Below are 19,423 nucleotides of genomic sequence, written 5' to 3' on the forward strand. Positions count from 1 at the left end.
CTCTACTTTTTATGCGCTACCCCTCACTTGAAGGACACCCATTAGGGAACCCCTTTGTTCAGGCCCTCATGACACTCAAACAAGGTATTGCATTCCATCTGTGCCTGGGTAGAAATTACATTTTGATGACACTCTTAAAGGGGAATATTAAATGACTACAGCTGCCAGATTGTAACACTCTTTTAAATAATTGGAAGGCCCGTACGCTTGGAGTTGTTGGTTCTCGGATGAATCCATGCCATTGTACACCGTCAGTCTGTTGACAGGCAACTGTAGGTTGAGTAAAAATACTTCTGACACCATTTGTCATAGAATTCCTTTAGAGCTGCCCTATTATGTCATCCTGAGCTGCCCTATTTTGTCATCCTGCGTAACAATCTTTACAACTAGGTATCTCACTTACTTAACTGCCAAGTATGCTGCTTCTGACATTTTCTTTTTTAATCGAACTGGAATGGAAGGTGTTGTAGCCTCAACCCAGATTTAAACCAGTTCTATTAGATTGAAAAATATCCACCCTAACCACAAGCAGTGATGGCCTCATGACTAGGCAGCCCAGTCCTGACACCGTCCACTAGAATCTGTCTCAAGCATCATGACAATTGGCCACCAAGCATTCCACTTCTGACACAATTTGGTGTTTAACTCTGAGTAGTAGTGCCCTACCAGGTTTAGTGGATCGGAAAATCTTGACACTATCCACAATGTTCCTCCAGGGGGTCCTTGCAAATGGGTATGCCAGTGATGGCCTTGTATCTAAGAATAACCACTTTTGACTACATGTTCCATGTGAGTAGCAGCATCCTCAATTCAGACTGAAACTAAGTCGATTCCGTTGGGAAGACCTGTACACTTACTATAAAACCAATGAACCATCTTGTCTCCCAAATGCCCCATTGTGTTCATCCTCGTGCTTCACCTATCTCCGGGATCTGTCCCAAGTGTCTTTCTAACTGAAGACCCCTGGCAGCTATAACCATCCCATTTCAGAATTCAGAGAACTACCTTCAACTTGGATTGAACCTCGATTTATCTGTCGTGTTTAGGTGAATTTGCAAGAAGTACAAAGTCTTATCCCTGAACCTTAGACAAAGCAAAAGTTGCGTCAGTTTCATACTAGTTTCAAGAGAGAGTACTTTTTATTGCGTTAGGGCGTCAGATCATCTGGGTTAAACTTCATTTCTAATCGACCTGGGCAACCAAGTGCCTCCCTGAGTGGCGCACCAAGTTTATACATTTTCTTTTGTATATATTTTTTTTCTTCCTTGCATGAGTGCTGTCGAAATGGAAGATGGAGAGAACAAAGACAAAGAGCAACATGTGCTTGGAATATAATGTGCTAGTCTTGTTTAGATGTACCTGTTTGGATTGGAATACTTCAGAATCAGGTTGCTGTTTGCAACTCTACTCGACCTTAACCCACTGTCACTTACACCCACATCTTTCCTATGAATGGACAGTACCATACTGAGAGTTGCATCAAATATTATGTCTCTCCTATAGTACCCTTATGTCTATCAGTCCTTCCAAGCTTTTACCAAGTTAGGTACACTTAGTGAGGCTGCGGCTTACAGACTTTCTCTGATTTACTGAGTGTCTGACACTTTGACAGACACACGGATTAACAATTCCAATGCTGCTGTCAATGTAATCCACCTGCCATGTCTTGTTATACTTTCGTTGCACCACAACTGGATTCAGCTGATAAATCAAACGTGCGTGTGCGTATGTGTGTGTGCGTGTGTGTGTGTGTGTGGTGGTGGTGGCCATGTTAATTCAGTGACTAGCCGAGAGTTGATCAGACTAAATCCGTATCCAGTAAATACAATTTAGCTGTGTATACTATACATATTTTTCAGAGAAACATGTAAAGCAAGTCGCATGTGGAAAGGTTCAAAAGTATGAATGTGCGATACATTGTTCATTCATTCTCCCCCATACCCTCTCATATATTATTTCTTTCATCACATGTATAGCGCATGTATCTTTCATAAGTCTGGTGCAGTTTAATGCCTTTAAATGATTTCTCCTGTGCATCTTAAATCACTTAAGAGTCCCGGTGGAGTTTGCTCCTTCATCTCCTCATGCTTGTGGATGGTAGACTACGTGGATGTGACTGTAAAGTATCTGTAAACACGTAAAAACATTGATTGAATAAAAACAACTAAGGACAAATACAGTTGAGGATAAAATTATTAGCCCCTTATGAAATTTGAAGTTTCTTCAAGATTTTACCAAGTACTTTTGTAACAGAGCAAGGAATTTTCAACATAGCATGACTAGTTTTCTTTAGAAGGCAAAAATTATTGATATTCGTACACCAAAACAGAATTATTTAAGAAAAAGCTCAAATGACCAGGGACATTCTTATAGCCGCTTTTAAGAAATTACCATTTATTTAGTCATGTCAATGATGTGCCTTAACTTCACAGGGGCTGTGCTTAAAGGGTGAATCAGCTGATTTCAATCAACAATTAAGTTAAAACATGGTTTAAAAGCCTCAGTATGGGTCATCGCACTGTCAGTTGAGCAAGCACCATGCTGAAAACTAAAGAAATCAGAAATCGGGACTTGCGCAAAATAATTATTGATGCACACAAAGCAGGAGAAGGACATACATAGCTATCCAAGCGTTTCCAAGTGTCAAAAACTGGAGTGAGAAGTATAATCCTGGGATTCAAAGACGGCCGCACAGCACAGAACAAGCCTGACAGAGGTAGAAAGCGAAAGATTTCAAAGACCCTGGAAAGAAAACTCATGAGAGATGTGTCTAAAAACCCCAGAACAACTGCCAAAACAATGGTGAATGACTTGGACACATCAGGAATCATAGTCTCTAAGAGGACAATCACCAGTGCACTGTGAATTAATTCAGATGTTCTTATTACGGTTGTTCAAATGGAAGGTTTGAAGTGGAAAGTGTGAAGTCTGAAATGTGTTGTAGTAGTAGTAGGAGGAGCTTTCCCTTGACATAGACACACACACACAGACGCACACACACTTTCTTATGTCATCCCAACACTCCTGAGCAAGCAATAAAACAGCTTGCAGCTCATCTGGGAAATCAGAACAGAGCTTGTTGATGGTGTTTTTGCTGCTTTCACCACAGCTATGTCAGACGTGTGTGTGTGTGCGTGCGTATGCATGTGTGATAGAGAAGGGAGGCGAATGAAAGTGTAGAACAAATTGTACAGCCTAATTATTTGGCTGTACAATTTGTATTAAAACATTTATTTGGCCCTAATACTTGGAGTCCGGCACAGAACATCAACCATCAGTTCACGATGCCTCTAACTGTGAACCCATGTTTGTTTTGATCATCCTTGTTTGTGCTCCCCAATGTACATGCAAATCTAGAAAGCGATTAACAATTTACCTTTGGACCGAAACTGAAGAGTAAAGAGTAAGGTAAAATACCTTCTCACGCTAAGTGAAGGTTCCGCTGTGTATGCTTAAGTGTCACCAGATGTCAAGTAATAATACAGTAAGACTCTTAAATTAGCTCCTATGAGAATAAAAATATTTATTCTGTTCAAGCGCGGGAAGTTGTCACAGAGACATGCCATTATTTCACAATAGGTTTCATAATAAAAGATCTCTAACATTCTTTTTGTCAAAATACAAAACTGAAAAGCAATTACAGCACCCTTAATATCCACTTGTCACACTCTGGTTCACATTCTGGATGCTGTGTTTCCAACATACTAACTTTGTCACTATATCAAGGGACTTTTTCAACCACTATAGCGCACCCATTTTACAATTACAAAATATAATGCCACACCATTTCGTTGAACACAAGCTAATTTACTAGCAGGAAGCCATGATTTATTCTTTTGTATGAATGGCAACAAGTCGATACAAAGTGTTTTTTTTACCTTCTGCCATCCAATGGAAGAGCATTTATTGTCATGATAAAATACTGGCATTGATCAACAAAGATATTTGTTTACCCTTCCACATTCAGACAGCAAATGAACAGTGTTTGCTCCAAGTCACCATTGACTAACTCTATGAAGGGGCTATAACTATGCAAATTAGACCCACTGGTTATGTAACAGTGGGTCGGCATGTCTTGCTTTTTTTTTTTTTTTTGGCCACTGAGCTTTATCAACTGCACGTTAGAATAGTTCGAGCATCATGAATTGTTTGATGTGATGGTTCTCATCCACCAGTCCAGTTAAAGTATGTTGGCAAAGCAGGCAATTGGGCAGAACATACCTTGATTGATAGGCATTAATATCAACAATATGTTGTCATTAAAAACAAAAAATATACACATGTACATACAAGACTGCGTGCGACTAGGCGTGAGCTGTGGTCGACAGCAGCTCCCGCATACGGCTTATTGTTTTTGTCTTTAAGTATTTTCTTCGCAATTAATAAGTGGCTGGGAACCACTTTGGACACACCAAGATAAGGAGCTGATGGCACAGAGGATTTGGGACTGCTGCAACCCGGACTGCCGCTGGTGGTGCACGATGTGGTTGCTCTGTGGAAGAGAAGATGGATGGATGGGCTAGAAGTGACAAGGGACAGCAAGAGGGGGATTTAACAACTAAAAAAAAAAAAAAAAAAGACTTGCGATATAAGAGAAGACAGAAGGAAGGCTCAAACAGCAAGCTGTTTGGGGACTGCGCTGACACATGTTGCTCATCGGCGGGGGAGGCCAAAATGAAGGAGTGGTGGGGGGAGAGGTGTGCGTGTGTGTGTGTGGGAGCGGGGTGCTGGAGCAGTGAAATGGCTAAGCAGCTTGTCTGGTGCGACTGTTGCTTTGTGCAATGGTGAACAGCCATGACAGAAGGAAAGCGAAGACGTGCAGGCTGGACAACAAACAGCAGTGGCAGTGGGGTTTGGCACAAGTCAAGACGAGCTAAAATATGAACGAGCGCATGCAGCATACATGAAAAAGCTCAACGTTTCATTTAAATGCAGTGGCACTTTATGAGTTGAATTTGTTTGCTGACCAAGCTTGTCATTCAAATTACTTACGACACCTACAAACCGATTTTCCCCATTTAAATGAAATGAAATTGAAATGAATACATTCCATCTCCAAGAACCGTATATACAATAAAAGGCCACTCTGAAAGGTGCAGTTTTGTTTTATTGGGGGGAGTGTCAGTACAGCACAGTACAGAAATGGGCTTCTGTTAGCGTTTCCGTCAACAAAATTGCACCTGTCAGAGTGGCCTTTTATTGTGGGCAGTCTAAGGCACACCTGTGCACTAATCATGGCGTCTAATCAGCATATTGATATAGCACACCTGTGAGGTGGGATGGATTATCTCAGCAAAGGAGAAGTGCTCACTAACGCAGATTCAGACTGGTTTGTGAACAGTATTTGAGAGAAATGAAGATATTGTGTATGTGGAAAACGTTTGAGACCTTTGAGTTAATCTCATAAAAAATGCGAGCGAAAACAAAAGTGATACGCGATTTTTGTTGAGTGTGTGTGTATACATATATATATATATATATATATATATATATATATATATATATATATATATATATATATATATATTAGGGCTGTCAAAGTTAAAGCATTAACTTTAGAGGTTAAATTAAATTTTATAAAGTGTTAAAAAAAATAGCTCAGTGAACTTTTATTTACTTCCTGTGGCATCTGACCTCCGCTCACTCTGCAGCCAAACTTAGAGGCGAGTCCTGGATGGATCATTGGATCCAAAATAATTTCCACACTTTGCAAAGCCAAATTCAAATAGCATTAATTAGCCGTACGTCTTTGGTGTATCGTTCAACAGTTTTATTTTACAGGAAAATAATCGTATTCAAGCATCAAACAAAGCTATTAGAACCATCTTTGAATCGAAATATACCTTACATTTTTTTTCCACCTTAATTCCAAGATTTTACTCAAGTACATATCTGTTCCGGTGGACCAACTCTACACTGTCGGCAGGTTACTTGAGGGTGCATGTCGACCAACCAGTCTACATGTGTTTTGCGGATTTGGAGAAGGCGTTCGACCGTGTACCTTTTATACATATTCAATTTAAATGTGTCACTTCCACAGTTGTTGTTCTAAAAGTAGCTTAAAAATAACTCAAAAGTAATGCGATGAATTACAATTCAGAGACACTCATATTGTAATATGACTAAATTACTTAGATTCTAAAAACATATGTCAACTAGTATGTCAGTAGATTACATTTTTGGGTAACTTGAATAACACTAAAATGCAACAAGTGTAAAAAGCCATCCTTGTACAGTATGTTCCAAAATTCACATATTTGTACAAAACAACACAGGAGCACAATATAGTAAACAATGAAAACTTGTATGAAATGAAGCCAGCATGCAGAGCTAATAACGTGAGATACCCAACATCTCACTTGTCATTTGGTGCAAGTGCTGCTATGAGTGATGTGCATAAATCAACGCTCCTCTCTATCAAAATAGTTTCCTCCATATTGCAGGGACGCTGTCGTGATTTCCCCCGAGAAGCACACGGAACATTAAAGCGCCATAACTCGAATTGACTTGCTGTTTATTGCCAACGCATTTGGACGCCGTGCTTCTAATGACAAAAGGAAAAAAAAAAAGACGCTAATGCTAATAGTCAAGACATTTTTAAATTGCAAACATATCTGATGACTTTACAAACAACAGGCATTAAGTTTCTCTTTAGTTATTTAAATGTGTTTGTCTTTTAACGTGCTTCATGTTGTTTCTGTGAGTTGGATTTTATTGTAATAGTGTAATCACAGCAGAAAATATGACATCTGTGAGTTTAAATGCCAGAGAAGGAACTCTTCAAAGTTGTCCCTTTTTCAAACCAAGTACCGTATATTTGGTAACTTTAGTCCAAATGGTCACCACGGGTGATGGTACGAGTTTTGCATGGAAGAGTTAAAACCAAATCACAAATCATGGCGGTATCCCAAAGTCCATCCATCCATTCCTTATCTGAAATACTTACAAGAGTTGCAAGTGTATGTGCGTGTGTGTGGGTGATATATATATATATATATATATATATATATATATATATATATATATATATATATATATATATATATATATCTTTCAGTAACAGATTGAACACAAATGGTGGAGCAATACATGTAGCCAGAGAATATAACGATACTCACTGGCATATTGTCTTTATGCTTTGCAGGAAAAAAAATATATATATATATTACTGCATCTTACTAAGATTAGTTGCGAGTGTCTCCCTTTGTCCATTATACTGCCTCTAGGTGGCCAAGATGTGGCACAACCACCTCATGGATTTTTCTGTAGCTTCACGCATGGATTAGATGGCCTTCTTCTTAGCCCCCTTGCATCTCTGTATTTATTTTATTTTATTACAATTTATGTGGATGGTTCACAGCTTCAGATAATTTCCTCCTGAGTTTCCTGGAAGCCAGGCTGGTTTGATCTTTGATGTCAAAAGCTGTATTTTATCGAAAGCGCAGGCGGTACACAGATAAAGAAAATGTGGTTGGGGACCATTTTTAGGTAAATAAATAAAAATCACAGGTACATGCTGAACTCACGATAAACCTAGCAGTTCTGTGTTTAAAAGGAAAACAGTTTGACGTAATTGTACATGCAAAAGTACACCACAATAGAAAGTAGGACAACAGAAGATAAAATATTAAAGAGTGTGTGTTATTTTGAGTTTCACTTCTATCTTCTGAAGGATGATATGTAGTACGTTTTCGTTGTAATACTTTGAATGCAAGTCATGTAGATGCTAAACTCATTGCTTTGTTTGTGTTCACTGCAGCTGGCCACGTGGGACCCTCTTCATGGCCTGAATGGTACGCTGACGGACAGGAAGTTGGAGAACAACATGCGAGGAGTGGTGCTGAGAGTTGTCACTGTTTTGGTAAGTACCACTTGAAATCACTTGACCGTTAACTTGTTTCCTGCTCAAAAACAACCAAAGCAGAGCTACAGTGTTGTTGGATGCATAGATTAGCATTATCGGTACTAGTTCCTGGTAACATAAACACACCGATAATGTTATAATACTACAAACATTTACTTTAATTATGACTTTTCTATGATAGCCGCCATAGCAACGGAACTCCATCGTAAACCAAAAACCTCTGTATGCGGTCTACACTCTAGATGAGGAGGGGGCCACCATTTTTCATCAGTGCTACTATAAAAATAACCATTCAAGGCACAAATGGCACGAATCCATTTTTTTTCTTTTTTTTTTTCTCATTAATGTACACTCAGCACCCCATCCATCTTGACAGAAAAAAACTGAAATGTAGAAATGTTTGCATATTTATTATAAAAGAAAAACTGAAATCATATTGTCATAAATATTCAGTCCCTGTGCTCGGTATTGAGTAGAAGTACCTTTTGAGCAAGTGCAGCCATGAGGCTTCTTGGGAATGATGCAACAAATTTTTCACACCTATATTTGGGGATCCTCTGCCACCATTTCTGTTTTTCCATTTCTGAGCAGTGACTCATTTGGATGAGACAGGATGCCCCCCCCCCCCTCCAAAAAAAAAAAAAAACCGTCTGCTTTGAACAGGTCATGGGGTATTTTGAAATAAACGTGAGCCATTCCATTTCGACACCTGGGAGCTGCTTTAAATGATGGAAAATCACATAAAATGTCTCCTGTAGGAAGTTTTGCAGAGTTCTGTGACGGGAAAACACAAATAAGTCAGTCAAGCTTACGGTCGTCACTCCAATTCTTAGCCTGTCTCCCTTGGAGCAGCCACCGCTGCCGTTTGAGAACATTCCGCGTTAACTTTTAAAGATTCACTGTTGTAAATTCTTCATATCCCATCTTTGAAGTGAGAGATGCCGGGAAGAAAGCGATGATGCTCAACATCTTTGTGGCAATCCCTTTCTTCTGCTTTACTTTTTTTCTTTTCTTTCCCCCAGTTACACTCTCATGATCCTTTTAAAGGGTGGAAAGACCTACAATGCTCTCATTAATGTTGTCATGCTCTTTATGCGCTGGACTAAGGATGGGCAGAAGAATCAATTAACCAGTCATTAAATGTAATGGGAATTTACCAGAACAGGCTGCTAAGTGTGATTAGATATAACTGTGTCTTTGTCTTGAGACATGGTGAAACAGCATGTGGTTATTTTTTTGTACACGATCCAACTAACTGTTTTTGTTTATCACAAGGGGGCTTAATGTTTAGAGCCGGGGTCACCAATGACACATGAGTAGCCCTCGGGCCTGTTCTAAAAATAGCTCACCATTGATGGGACAATTGTGATTTCCCAGTAATGCTGTAGTGGCCATTTGAAAATGTCAACACTGGCAGATATTTATAGACATGCAATGTTATGTATTAATATTTATCTCTTTCTCAATTATTTTGAGAAATCATTAACAGGCTCGCTGTCTTCACATAAATTAATATCATTAATTGCTAATAATGTACAACTAGGGCACGACCGATGTCGATATTTGGTAGAATAAAATTTGGATAACAAATAAAATAAAATAAAAATAAAGATATTTTCTGTTCCCTTAACACTTATAAAGATATGAATTACAGGCAATATATTTGAGTGTTTAACTTTGTAATGGACAGGAAAACCAACACAAATTGGCCAATTTTTCGACTATTTTGGGGATTTGATGTTTGAACATCCTTATATTTGTCTTGTGTTGTAATGTGTTAATGTGGAAAAAAAATATATATATATATATATATATATATTACAAAATGTCCGATTTTTTTTTTTTTCACTCATTCAAATTGGTTCTATCAGAAGTGGGCACTGTTAAAAATGGTAGCACTTCACATTCCTGTGTACTGTGTACTAAATTTGGAGCATCTATTGTCGTCAATACTACTCCGATAATATAACAGGGGTTCAGAACATTCATGTTTTTTTCAGTTCATCACAGGAATGTGTGTGCTGGATGAATTAATTGATTGAATTTAACAGAAATTCAGCAAAACAGGTTGCCAACTGTGATCAGATGTGTATCTTTTGAGGCATGATGAAGCAGCAGGTGGCTCATTATTTAGAGTTGTGTTGCACACCTTGTTCTAAGTAACTGTAAACTATTGTAAGTGTATCAGTAGTTGGCTCAGGTTTTTGTGTGTCAGCAGCTGGAGTGTGAGTTGGAGGACCTTATATACTGCACATTATTTTGTGAATGTGATGTGATCACATAACCATGTCTTTGTCTTGAGATGTGGTGACGCAGCATGTGGCTCATGTTCTGTTATTTTTGCACGCTTTGATCCAAAAAACTGTAAAAAAAAAATGGTTTAGGTGGCTCATTGTTTAGACTGTGTGAGTGCATCTTCTGTATGTCCTCGAAGATTATGTTTTGTATTCAGATAATGTATTAATAATGGAAATGGAAACAGAAGCCTAGGACATTTATGTTTATAGTTTACCACAAGAATGAGTCTATAGCAAGGGTGCCAAACTCATTTTTTCGCAGGCCACATAGTAGTTATGGTTTCCCTCGGGGTGCCGTTATGACTGCGAACCCATATGATCGCCTTATATTATCACTTTTACGCAACAAATTAATGGATAACTAGCTTTGAAATTAGAAGCTTAAATTGTTTGTTCAACTATTTTTCTATTTATTTTAAAGGTTGGATTGGTAACAAAAAAAAAAAAATCTTGCAACATTTCACGTTAAAAGTGAAATAATAAGCAACATAAATTCAACATCATTTGCCTTAGCGACCTAAAATGAGGTCGTAGACGAGCTCTGGCACCCTGGACCTTGAGTTTGATACCTGTGGTATACAGGATGAAATAATCAGTTGTTAAATGTAACTGAAAATCACAATAACAGAGACCTAGTGAAGCAGCATGTGGCTCATTAAGGTTTTTATTTTTTGCCTGTAAACAACAGTGTTTATCATACAATACAATAAAATACAACTTTATTTATATAGCATATTTCATAACAGCTACAGCTGTAAAAAAAAACCCACTTTATATCATGAGGTAAATGTTTAGAATATGTGTGACAGCAGCTGGTGTGTTAGTCACAAGACCTCACTCATTCCATTCTTAGCGTCTGTTATTAATGCAGCGCCGGCTTCGAAACAGGAGTCCAGAACATTCATGCTTTTTTTTTTATTTCACTGCACAAATGACTGCGCAGGATGAAAATGCCTCTGAAGGGACCTATGCGAACAGATTGTTTTGTGTTGCCTTGAGCCATTCGGTGCTGCCACCTCGTTATTTTGCATGCCTGTACAGACAATTGCCCTCAAGGGTACCACATAAACGATATATTAATACCATGCACGTTGAATTAGTTATCGACCATTTAATTGTGGGCTGAGATCATACCACTATTAGAGAAAATAACTATCAATCCCATTGATTAGGTGAGGACCATATTGATTAATAAATGGTGGATACCTGGGGGACGATGTCACATCCGCAATTATGTGTTTATGGTGCTCATTAGCGGAAGTCGCCCCTCACAAATGGGTCTAAAATTGATATTTTGCCGCGATAGAATCGGAGGCTTTTAAACTCATCAGTCCACATTAAAATGTTTCTTCTTGGCAGGAGCCTGAATGGTACAGACAGCCCATAAATTCCCTTGGTGACTCACCTCCCGCACTATTTTTTGTCTTTTACGGCTGCACCGAAGTGACAGCCTTGGCCAAAGGGATTATATTTCCATGTTGTCTGCCTTTCCTTGAGAACTTGATATCTTTTATACTTTTCAAAGCCACTCGGAGAGAACACCGCGGTGTCAAATGATGACATGGCACCGTTCTGAGGAAACTTTACCAAAAAGTGTGTTTCATACAGTCCATGTCGCACTATAATATCCATATAATATATCTATTTTTATGCAAGAATGTCCATGACCCTGTTTAATAAGGCCTGCATGATTATTTTTATCGTAACCCAGCCATCCATTTTTGAAAAATTGTCGTCTTTGGGTCATTTTGCTGAGCTGATGAACCTCTCCCAGCTGAGTTTGATCAATCGCAGGGCACATATAGACAAACAAGCATTCACACTCGCATTCACATCTACAGTGCATATGGAGAATTTAGAATCGACAATAGACCACACTAGGCCAAGGAAAACATACAAACGACATGGGTGGAGCCAAATTGAAACACAGCAGGTCAGAAATGGGACACTCGACCACTACGTTACCCTTCATGGTAAATAACCCAATCACTTTCATGGCTTTGTTTGAATTTCAAAACAATGTTCCCATAGGAAATAGTGGAGGCCAACAAAATAGGGACGTAGTAATCACGTCTGCCTCACAATCAAGAAATGTGTTTCCCCCCTGTCCTTGCGTGCTTTTTCCCTGGGTACCCATTCCTCCCACATTGTAAAAACATGCATCTACACCTTTCTGAATCCCCCAAAATATAATACAATGTGCAAAAAATACGGTACACACTACAGTATCTGTGTGTTAGATATATGCTTTTAAGAGGGGCAGCCTGGTGGGGTGACATTTGACAGCTGCTGAACGTTTGTCACTGTGGCGCTCCTTTCTCACATGCAAGAGCATCACAGTTGAAAAACACCGGGTGGTGCCTAATACGTCTATTTGTTTTACTCATTTGCTAGCTTGTGCATTTAATATTAGCATTACGCGACGGAGATGTTCGATTTAGCATTTAATATTAGCGTTACGCGGCGTAGACAACTTTGCTTCGTGGGGTGGGGGGGGGGGGTGCCACGGCCTGGTCCAAACCGGCCCATAGATTACTCACGATTTTTAGGTATTCCATATTCCCTGAAAATAGCTGGGGTTTATTGTTTGGTCCTTTGTGCCAGTTTGAGAGCAAAACTAAAAGTGTCCTGTCCTGCACACAGCCAGTTGCCATTTTAAAATAGACTTCAGCATATGGTCAATTGCGATTTCTCATGTTCAAAGCAGCAAGCGTAAGGCATGTGGCTGCCGCAAGTATGAGTGTGTCCTTGAAGACAGGAGGGGGAGAGGAAGGGTTGTGGGGGGGGGGGGGGGGGGGGTTTGCATCCTTGCCTGCTTGCCGCATGCAGACGGATGCGATAACATTTTTCACGCTCGACAAATAAGGAGAATTGGCGCCTTGATGGATGTGATGCTTGGCTAGACGGGCGGAGAGGAAACACGGTATCTCTGGCATATGTTGAGGGAAAGACGGCGATGTGGCAGCGTGGAAAAGCACCAACTGGTATCTTGCAGCTGGTGAGTGGCAGGGGGGAAAAGGATGAGAGCGCCGAATAACAGACGAGAGAAGACAGAGCATTGAAGCCGCAAAAAGGGAACCGACTCACAGTGCAATTTTTAGGCTTGGAGATGTTCAGCGTGGAAAGCATCGATTTGGTATTGATTGAGGCCGGCATCTCAAAGTGAGGCCATCCAGCCCAACTTTTTTCAGATGATTAAATGAGCCTTCGCCCCTGAAAACTTTTAGCAACTCTTAAAATCTGACATTATTGATTAAGCCCAGTCGCTGGCCTTTTTTTTTTTTTTACTTGACATTTTGTTTGAAGGGATCAAGGTGCCTTTTTTGTCTTTTCTTATTGCAACAAACTGTATTCAGAAGCAAACCTCTCACCTCAACCACACTTTTCACGGGATAACGAGCTCAACTAAAAGTCTGCTCTGACATTTACACTTGGGAGGAGTCATCAAGTGCTCTCATGTGTTTTGTTTAGCTTGTTACAAGTTGCACAAGTCGTACATCAAGCTGTGGGTATTTTATAAAACCAAAGTGGTTCAGAGCACTGCGGTCTGGTGGTTAGCAGCACACGTGCCTCACAGTTAAGAAGCTCTGAATTTGAATCTTGGCTCCAGACTCCCTAAGTGAAGCTTGCATGTTCTCCCCATGTTTGGAATAACGTGTTCAACAAAATGATTTTTACAATGATTGAAATTGTTGTCACGAATGAAATATGATAACATCCACCACACATGATTACATCCACCCAAATCGCAATAAACCACCTGCACCACATGCTCCAAACTGGTGTAAGGTCTAGTCAATTTTTAGTCACCAAATTGTAAGGTGCGCTGGGATCATGTAAAAGAAAATGCCCTCGATCTGCTGGAACGACCATCATGGCGCAGTGAGGTCTCCCAAATTCTCAAACATGGTCAACTAGACTTGACCTGGCATGAAAATCAAGATGTGCCAGTTTTTACTCCGAGCTGTCTACGAAAATAGAGTCCTATGACTTTAGTCATGTAAGATTACGACTACTTCCTTATAATTCTACCAGTGCTACATTATGCTCATATTGAGAATTTTGTCATGGGGTTCATTATACATTTTTTTTCTTGTAACTTTGCCACTATTTTCATGTAAAAAAAAAAAAAGATTATTTTTCCCTCTAATAGTACAAGTTTTGTGTTGAAGTTTTGTTTCATTTTTGTAACTTCATGACATTATTCTCATAACCTTTCAACTTTTGTCATCACTTTACAACTACTTTTTGGGGGATTTTACTTTTTCATATAATTTTAATTCTGCCTTCTTCGGTGGGGTAGAAGTCAAAACTTGAAACCATGATTTTGTTTTGTTTTTATTTTTGTATTTGTTTGTTTAAACTTTAAGAACATGCATGTGGATAAAATCAGGGGAAACTTGACATTATCACAATTGTGTTTGTGAGCGTGTAGGTGGGTGGCTGTGTGTGTGTGTTTTGGTGGGTATTCCTGCCTGGACTGATGGATGTGTTCAGTGCAAAAGGGTCTTGGGATGCGTGTCCACTCAGTGCCTAATAGCTTATTGAACGGCCGCAGCTAGCAAGGATTAGAAACCACCAAGTTAATCACATCGCGTGTGTGTGTGCGCGTGTGCGATTCGGTGTGTGTGTGGGCGTGAACAATGGGCAGCTACAATCGACTTAATAGCGCACAGGCCTTCCATAAATCTAGCAGACGTATTGGTCTAAAACATTTCACTCATCAATAGGGAGGTTTGCGTGAGTGGGCTTAAGAGTTTTAAGTGAAAATTCCGCCCATAATATGCAGGGGCAGATTAAAGTGACCCTCTTTTTTTATTTTTTTATTTACTGCTTTGATGCTAAAAAGAGGCTGTGTTTTCACCCCCTGAGCACTGCTTTTTTTAATTGCCTTGAATGTCAAATGTTTGCTGGATGTCGTTAACGTCAACAGGCAGATGCCCTTTAGATGCCACACACATATTGATGAGCAGTGGGGGGGAATGCGCCTGTCCAAGCACATTTGAAAATACAGTACACGGAAGAAAAAAACAAAGCAAGCCCTTTGTTGTTGGTTAGAGATTTGGAACATATGAAAATCTACAGTATCAAGGAAAATAATATAACATATAATAATGCGTGCATATACATCTCCTCTTTCAAATGTCAAGCAAATGCAGGACTGTTGAATGGAATGTAGGTGGCTATAAAAACCTTTCCTCAGAATTGGGAATGATTTTGTTCTAAATAGAATGCAGCATTGTGGACAAAATGGCAAAAGTGGCTTAATATTTCCTTGATTTGACTTTGATTTTGGTCTTGATTTGTACTTTACTGTATATAAGCCTTCAGTATTTTTGGTGTAAACACAGTTTTAATTCATCAAACTATTGGTCTTAACTCTCAACTCTTCAGTATTTGGGTCTTGATTTGTTCTTGTTTTATGTGGCCTTCACTGAAGCGCTCATGGTGTGTTTAGTACAGACTTTGAACTATTCGAATAAACATAGGTGGCGCTGTAATGAGCGCCTTGGTAATTGGGAAGTGTAACCCTTTAAATGACTGCTGTATTCATTGGCTGTTTTGCCAACTCTGTGATTGTTTTTTTTTTTTTCAGGAGGAGCCATTTGTGATGGTGTCCGAGAACGTTCTTGGCAAACCCAAGAAGTACCAGGGCTTCTCCATCGACGTCTTGGATGCTCTCTCCAACTATCTGGGTTTCAAGTACGAGATCTACATTGCACCGGACCACAAGTATGGCAGCCTGCAGGCCGACGGCCAATGGAATGGACTCATGGGGGAACTTGTTTTTAAGGTGAGATAAATATTATCAATGTGCACAGACACGTGGAACTATTATTAAAGTGCCATTTTAAAGCTACATGATTGGACGAATGGAATGGAAATTGTAGACAAGCGACACAAAAGGATGTATTCTCTATTTATGCAAAACACTGAATTCACAAGGCTAAGCATGCAAAAGGTCTGGTGCCAATGGTGTCACTTATGCTAAACATGGCCTCGGACTCCCTTGTGGGTAGAGGGGTAGGGGGTTGAGATTGAACTCCTCCAGCACACTTGGTGGAGTGGATTATAATCAGATGAATAACAAAAAGGGGTTGTTATGTAATGTAGGATGAAAACAAAGAATACAATAGTACTCTACACCCTCTGACTGCTTAAATGGACAGAACAGTAGGCATGTTAAGATATTGCAATTGTTTTATACAAAATGCTCTAAGCTTGTAAGTGTATGTTGACTATACAACCGTATTATATTAATATAGTGAATGGCACGTGAAAATTCTACAAACCTAGACTCAGTGCAACCAAATTTTGATTGTAAAGTTGTACACAACCTTCAAAGAGTAACCCCATAAAACATTAAGAGTATGTGAGTTCAACAAACATGAATCATACTGTATATTCATATATCTTGAGTCTATTGTTCTTTTTAAATGCTTGGTTCAACCAAAGCAGCATTTGTTGACAAACGATGACATCAAAAGTAGCTCATCGGAGTTTAATTTAAGACCTGATATCATTTCATTTTTCATGGTATTCTTGATAACAACAAAAATCACTTAAGTTCCCACAATAATAGCTCTGGCATATTGTACTACGAAAAACAGTGTTTTTCGGCATTTCATGTTTGTATGCTTATTTTTATTTATTTATTTATTTTTTTTTGCATCTTTTGAACTCTATGGAAGGCCAGTGTAGTTAAGGACAATTTACCAAGCCACACCTGATGATCCTTCACAACACATATGTGTCTCTCTTTGGATTCCTTGCTATTCATAAATATAAAGATAACAGGGATATACTGTTGTTTTATTTTTCAAACGAATCCACAAGTTACTGTGGTAATTATTAATTTATTTTTGGTGGGACTTAGAGCGTGAGATCACCAGGGTGCTCCACAGTTGCTGAGTCAGCCATGTTAAACACTCTCATTAGGCATTAACGCTCTCTTATTCTCTACTTGATCTTTGACTCGTTCATTAACAGGGTAAATCGACGCACAGTGGTGCTCGATGCAACGATTCTGCCATCCTATGCATTTCTATAAATTAAACTCTCACAGTACACTTCAGATACTGTATATTCAGTGCATCTTCTATTGCTGTTGACTTGAAGGGGACATACTGCATTATGAAAAATATACTTTTAGTTTCTCGTACTTAGAGACTAATAGATCTGGAGTGTCTGCCTACCCATCAATTGTGAAATTAAACAACCAAGTAAATATGTTATTTGCCAACAAATGCATAAAATGTCTCCCTCAAGATGATTATTTGGTGGAATTTTAATCAAATTTGCACATAAAATCCTTAGATGCCCTCCTGGGATTGCACGTTGTGTTCTATCACCTTATGGTCAGAGAAGATGTCACAGCATATTTTAGCCTCTACTCTAAGCACTTGTATTCGTTTTTTGTTAGTTTATTTGTTTGTTTGTTTTTACCTTTCTTATCAAATAGCAAGTATTGTATGTCTACTATTCAGCAGCTACCAAAACCATGTAGTTGGCCTGATTGTCTGATTTAGTAGACATGCAAATATATTATAATACACCATAAAGGCAATTTGTGCAATTTTCCAACTGATTAGAAAATACCATATGTCAAGTGAAACTGGAGTCTATCACAAACAAAGTACAAATAAGTTGCATAACACCCTAATACATAAACATGGAACAACACAACATGGTGGAGCGACAACGCCAGAGTACGCTAGAGCGCTAATCGATCACCTTTTAATCCGCAGCAGGGAACTCATTTACAGTATGTTGTAAAGACTCCACTCATTAATTATTTAGGAGACAGTTTATATGCTGCAATAGGTGCTGCTGATTTGATTAGTAACAGTTCTAATTGCTCAGCAGTTGCATGAAGGATAGCTCTTTTGATGCGAGATAATTCCTCATTCCATAATTCCTCTATTGATATTAAGGACAAAAAATGATGTGTTTATTTTGGGAGTGGCACTTAGTTGTCCATATTAGTCATATTGCATTTCAGTATGTTACAATATACAGTCACCGGGCACAATAGTTGGTTGCCCTCTAAAGAAATAATCAAAACATTAGTATTGTTATTGATAATAGTTGTACCGAAATAAGTGTCAATAGATTGTGCATTGTAAAAGGAGCGATGTTCCGTTCAGCAATCAACCGCTAGAGGGTGTTCAATTTCGGCTAGGTTCCCAACGTTATGTTGGAATATCACAGTAAATGCACTCGAAATCCTGCAGGGTCCTAGCAGATGTATACAGCTGCTAGCAAAACTTCAGGGACTGGAAACCTTTTAATTAGCTTTTTATTTTTTGTTAAAGCTCATTTTAATTGCACTCACTGACTAATGGATTTTTCAAGTGCAAATCATTCCACTTACAGGCAAAAATTAAGAAGTCATTTGTTGTCTTGAATTCTAAACACAGTAGAATACATGGATCGTCTTATTATACACATTTATTTTGTATCGGGCCGCATAAAGTAATGTGGTGGACTGGATCTAGCCCCCGGGCCTTGAGTTTTACACCTGTGCTCCAGCTCCATCCGACACGGGTGATACGACAACAGAAGGATACTGAAAAGTGTGATGGTAAGGAATTGATTTAGACCCCTGCACCAAAAAAGCCAACAAATTTTAATGTGCCCAACTGTACTTTTTGGCAGAAATCAGAGTGCTACAATAACGGTTTTTCACTCAAGTAGATTACACTCATTCTTGTGTGATTTTTTTTTTTTTTTTCAAATTCTAAGGTACGGTACTTTTAAACATGTGAGACCACTTACACAACAAGTAAAAGTCAAGTGTATGCTTATTGCTCTCATGATGGGTGGATGGATGGATGGATGGATGGATGGATTCATCTGGTGAAGGAAAGTAGACTTACGAACCTTAGTTTCAATGCATCATGCACGGACACTTTTTTTGGCGTACGTAAGGACGGAACCGCTTTAAAAGGACAGGATCGTTGGGCGATCATTTTTATGAATAAGGACGGGGGGCACGAAGCCGAAAGGTTACCCAGGTCGCGGATGGAGGACGGACCGGCGAAAAGGGTCAAGAGCCCAGCTCTGTTGGTCAGGAAGAATCATTTTTAAAACACAGTGCACCACAGAATAATAAATCAAGGGGACCTTTTAGAGCTACCTGACAATTGGACCTTTGTTGACATTTATCAGGAATGGGGGTGGGGGTGCTGAATTTTCCATCTGGATTCTTGGTGTGTACCCCACTTTACAATTGAATCCTCCTGTCATTCTCCTCCATCCC

At 39.2% G+C, this 19,423-nt stretch overlaps 1 protein-coding gene across 5 annotated transcripts in view; it reads left to right on the forward strand.

Annotated features, from left to right (window-relative positions):
- Window positions 1–19,423, forward strand: part of grid2 (glutamate receptor, ionotropic, delta 2) — a 440,886-nt gene that overhangs the window by 326,750 nt on the left and 94,713 nt on the right. For all 5 annotated transcript variants that reach the window (XM_086031022.1, XM_086031021.1, XM_086031025.1 and 2 more), the window contains 2 exons: window positions 7,760–7,861; window positions 15,758–15,955. In XM_086031022.1, the coding sequence (XP_085887148.1) occupies window positions 7,760–7,861; window positions 15,758–15,955 (300 nt within the window). The remainder of the gene's footprint in view (window positions 1–7,759; window positions 7,862–15,757; window positions 15,956–19,423) is intronic.

The sequence above is a fragment of the Filicampus tigris genome, chromosome 5 (genome assembly GCF_054856515.1).
Source record: "Filicampus tigris isolate MCC_2025a chromosome 5, RoL_Ftig_1.0, whole genome shotgun sequence".
Classification (NCBI taxonomy): domain Eukaryota; kingdom Metazoa; phylum Chordata; class Actinopteri; order Syngnathiformes; family Syngnathidae; genus Filicampus; species Filicampus tigris.